This window comes from Oryzias melastigma, linkage group LG18, assembly GCF_002922805.2.
Source record: "Oryzias melastigma strain HK-1 linkage group LG18, ASM292280v2, whole genome shotgun sequence".
NCBI lineage: Eukaryota > Metazoa > Chordata > Actinopteri > Beloniformes > Adrianichthyidae > Oryzias > Oryzias melastigma.
In genome coordinates, this window is record NC_050529.1 from 2492074 (window position 1) to 2496505 (window position 4432).

The 4432-nt window shown below is 42.1% G+C and overlaps 1 protein-coding gene across 1 annotated transcript in view; it reads right to left on the reverse strand.

The window, feature by feature from the left end:
- Window positions 1-4432, reverse strand: part of txk (TXK tyrosine kinase) — a 14341-nt gene that overhangs the window by 4950 nt on the left and 4959 nt on the right. The window contains exons 2-5 of the mRNA XM_024288615.2: window positions 2974-3022; window positions 1664-1745; window positions 1453-1584; window positions 1316-1380 (exon numbers count right to left, since the gene is read on the reverse strand). Coding sequence (XP_024144383.1) covers window positions 1316-1380; window positions 1453-1584; window positions 1664-1745; window positions 2974-3022 — 328 coding nt within the window. The remainder of the gene's footprint in view (window positions 1-1315; window positions 1381-1452; window positions 1585-1663; window positions 1746-2973; window positions 3023-4432) is intronic.

A 4432-nucleotide genomic window follows, 5' to 3' on the forward strand; every position in this document is an offset into this window, starting at 1 on the left:
CATCAAAGCAGCGTAAGGGTTATGGATGATGCAACAAAGTAAAAAAAACAAAAGTAGACACCAGGGAGCTGTATGTGGTGGCAAAGTGCAAAGTGGGTTTTAGTGAAACTTTGTTCACATTGAAGGGGTGTTAGGGCCGTCCGGTTTTAGTATTCCAACAGATGTGATCAGAGGGTTCTATGTCGTGTATTTAACATCTAGCGAAGCATTATTGTGTAACAGCAGCTAGTTTCGGGAGGTGCAACAATGCAGCATGTCAAAAATTCTGTCACAAAGTTTTGGCGCAAAGTTTTCTTATGTTTTCTGCGGGATGTTTCTATAGTATAAACATTGGAACTTTGTCCGAGAATTTGCATTGTGTCGACCAATCAGCAACTCCGCTTTGAATGTGTGATCATGTAAGCAGTGGGTGGAGTCCAAAAACTACCTCTTGAACTTTATGATTTTTTTCTTTGTTTGTATAAAGACCATAATAATAAAAAAATGTATTCTTATTTTTTCCTCCTCTGACCAATCCAGGTTATCCAACTGGGTTACTGAGACAGAAGTACCGCTGAAAGCATCCGTCATTCAGTAGATAGTGAACCTCACCATACAAGAAAAGTCTCTGAATAATCTCATGAATCCAGACGTGATTACCGACGGTTTGTGTTTTTCCAGAATAAATCAACTTAAATAACTTTCAATATTTTACTCTCCATAAAAATATATTTTGTCAAAATTATACAAGTTAGAATCCGGATCCGGCCCCCAGGCCTTGACTTTGATGTTGTTGTTGTTCTGGTGTAGAGCTGCTTAAAGAAGCTCAGTGTGCTGCCAACTAGTGGTTGGAAATTTGGGTGCAAAACTAAAGAAAGATGCTTAAGGACGCTGATAAATAATGATTAAATATCGTCTTGTCAGCATTTTAAATCGATACAAGTATAACCAAACAAATTATTGCCATATATTGCCTAATCGGTTTTTCCTTACACCCCTAAGTCACGAGGCTAAAAACTTTTGACAGTAGCTCCTCCCACATGTGCTGCAAGTTTAAGAACACACTTTTGGACAAATATCCAGCAGTGAACTTGATGTGTGTAAAAAACAGGTGAAGGTTTCGAATTGGCCGTGAATACAACATTAGAGCACTAGAGTGTCAGGTTTGTCAATTGCACAAATCCTGTTGTGTCTTTCAGACAACCTTCTGTAGATGTCCAAAGTATGTCTGGAGAAAACAAAAGTTTATTGATGCTTGAATTTGTCTCAGAATGCAGAAAACCAAATCCGTCAGCGCCTCCGTGGTTAATGTCTGCACTGAGCTCTCTCCACGTACCCGTGTTTGTCCTGCGCTCGCCACCAAAGCTGGTCCTGCTTGTGAAGGATGACGTACTCTTCCCCCTTCAGAAACAACAGTAAGGTGAACATCGTGCATGAAAGTGAGCGGCTGTTCACGCTCCCGCCTCCATCTACCTGTTTGAGAGTCAGGTCGCTGTCTTCTTTGGCTGTGAAGTCGTACATAGCAACTACGCTGATCAGCCCGTCCCCCTCGCCGTCCTCTCCCTCGGGTGGGGGAAGGGGAAGTTTCTTCCTGGACCGGTCAACCTGACGGCCAGACACAAACAGAAAATTAGAACCTGAAAGTGATCGATCAAAGGACGTTATAGTATCTAAGGAGTCGTACCCGCCACGGTTGCCCCGGGTATCGCCTTTTGGGGAAACACAACGAAGTCCTGCCCTCCAGCTCCACATGGGTGCTGATCTCCCTGAAAAAAGACGTTAAAATAAGTTAAAATAAGCTCTTTATCTAATCAACAATCTGACTTCAGCTAAGGTTGGAGGTCACACTCTGCAGTGTGAAATCTGCTCTACATAACTGACCCTTTTCCCCAAAGTAGGGGTCTAGTGGGAATCTTTTTGGTGGTTTTGACCCCAGTCCAACTTTCTTCTTTTTTATGTTAGGCCCTGTCCCCAAGACATTAAGGTGCATAACAGTGAAAGTTAGAAAAAATCCTAATTCCAAAAACATTGTCTTTTCTGTCATTTGTTTGATGTAGTAGACTTTACAGCACGTGTCAAAGTCAAGGCCCGGGGGCCAAATCCGGCCCTCCGGGTAATTCTATCCGGCTACATACTGGGTATCTCACGATACGATGCGATACATGGCTCACGATATCGATGATATCCCGATACTGCAATAACTGGTAAAAATCACCTCTAATAACTTACATTATATGGAAGAACTCATGTTATTTTGGAAAACATATCCACATTTTTTTAGCTTGAACACAATCATAATAAACAATTTGTGTCTTATTTTTTGCTACAAATAATTGACACGTTTGTACAAATCAGTAATACTATATTTTTGACAAGCATTGACACCAAGTAAATTTGTATAATTTGTAAAATTCAGTCCCCCAAAGTTTTACAGCCTCTTCAAATGAAAATAAAAGATCAGTAATTGGTGAGAACCCATTGAGAATCAATCACAGGACTAAACATCGCGATATATCGCTATATCGATATTTTGGCACACCCCTAGTGGAAACGAGGCTCTCGCGTCTTCCCTTTAGAGTTACTGTTGTTTTGTTAACCTCAAAGATTTCTTAAGTGTTTGGAAAGGAAAGTTCAAAGCTCCAGTAAACCAACATCATACCAGCTCAGTGGCCTGGTGGTAGAGTGTCCGCCCTGAGACTGGAAGGTTGTGAGTTCAAATCCAGGACGAGTCATACCAAAGAATGGGACTTCCCTGATTGACACTCAGCATTGGGGGGTTGAACCAACAAATGGTTCCTGAGCACAGCTGTGTATGCAGCTCACCCCTCCCCCGGCTGATTGGTCAAATACGGAGACCAAATTTCACAATCGTAGGTGTAACATACTAAGGTTTTAAAACTCTCCATATCCACATTCTCCTAATAAACTAAATGATGCTTCTGGTTCTGTGAAAATGTGGCTTTAGGACAGTCAGTTCTGCTTTTTCTTGACTACCTGGTCTGAAGAGCGCAGCAGCAGCAGAACACAGAGTGGATGGAGTGATCTGGAAACAGAAATCAGAGAGTCAAGACAAGAAAAACAAGGAGACAGCAACAGTCAACCAGGGATCTCTCCGTCTGGAGTTTGGACCAAATGTAGGACGGACTGAAGTCGCTTCGTTGTCTGCAAACCTACTTCTGAGGGTCGGACATTTCAGCCCCCAGCTGTGAATGTACTGCAGAGGAAATGGCGTTCGTCTGTACCTGCTCTACAGCTCGACCTGAAACTCCGACCATCGTTCTGTAGCTGGTTTTGACCTCCTTCTTTGTCACGCTCACTTTAACAACAAACTATCGTCTGCATAGAAAGGATGTGTTGACCACTCGATTTTCTGAGTTTATCATAGATTTTCAACTTTTTGGGGGGTTGTTTTCTGTGTATTTTTTAGAAATATAATTTTTCCACATCAGCTGCTGAACCAGGGTTCATCTGGTTTGGGACGTAGTTCGTCTCAGTTGCACTTTTTGTCTTTTTGCTCCTGTGGTTTGCAGTGGGAGGTCTTTGTCAGAAAGTGTGGTTTCCTCTTCTGTCGAATTGTCCCAGCATGCCTCTGCAGACCTGCGATGCGATTTGGCCTCTGTAGGCGAGTCTCCAGCAGGTTTGTGCATGCAGGTCATTTTCTCAGCTCTGCACTCACATGCAGCGATGGCTTCACTGCTTCCTGTGTGACTTGAGTGTCACAGAGACATGTCTGCAAAGCAGCTTCAGTCATATGATTTATGGTAAGTTGGCGTGCAGGGAAAATCCACGAGAAAAAGTGTTTTCTATTTTTGTGTTTCTCGCTCATAGAATGGTTAAAAACAGAAAAAGACAGTGGATTCAACAGAACCTTACGAAACAACAATATATTTCTCAATATACGGAGAACAATATATTTACAGTATATACCATATATGGCAGCAATATTTATCAGTATATTGAAATATCTGGAAATACTCCAACTATTATCGCTTTCTTATATTGAAATATATTGATCCTTATACTGCAATATATTGCTCTAAGTACTGAAATATGTTATATATATATACCGCGACGGGTAAAGGTACATTCACACAGAACGCGATTCGCGCACAGTAGCGCACAACAAATTTGCAAGCCCCGCCCTTCTTTCATCACACAATGATTTCACTCCTCGTCGCCTGTCAAGAATATGTTCCTGAGTTTGGCGCATGTGGGAGGAGCTACCAACTAATGCTCTATGATGATCGCTATAAGGAACGGTGTCTGTGGATGTTATGAAATCAGGTTTATTCACTGTAGTAAAGAGTTCTACAAAAACCTCAGTAATCCGTCCCGCTTTCTTCGCTCATCCAAAACTTAAGCACCCAGGCCCCTTCCTCTCTGAGTCCTTGTTAAATACATGTTTTGGAGCGGTGCAACTGGCTGTTGCAGCCTCCTAACCTGTGTATGTAAT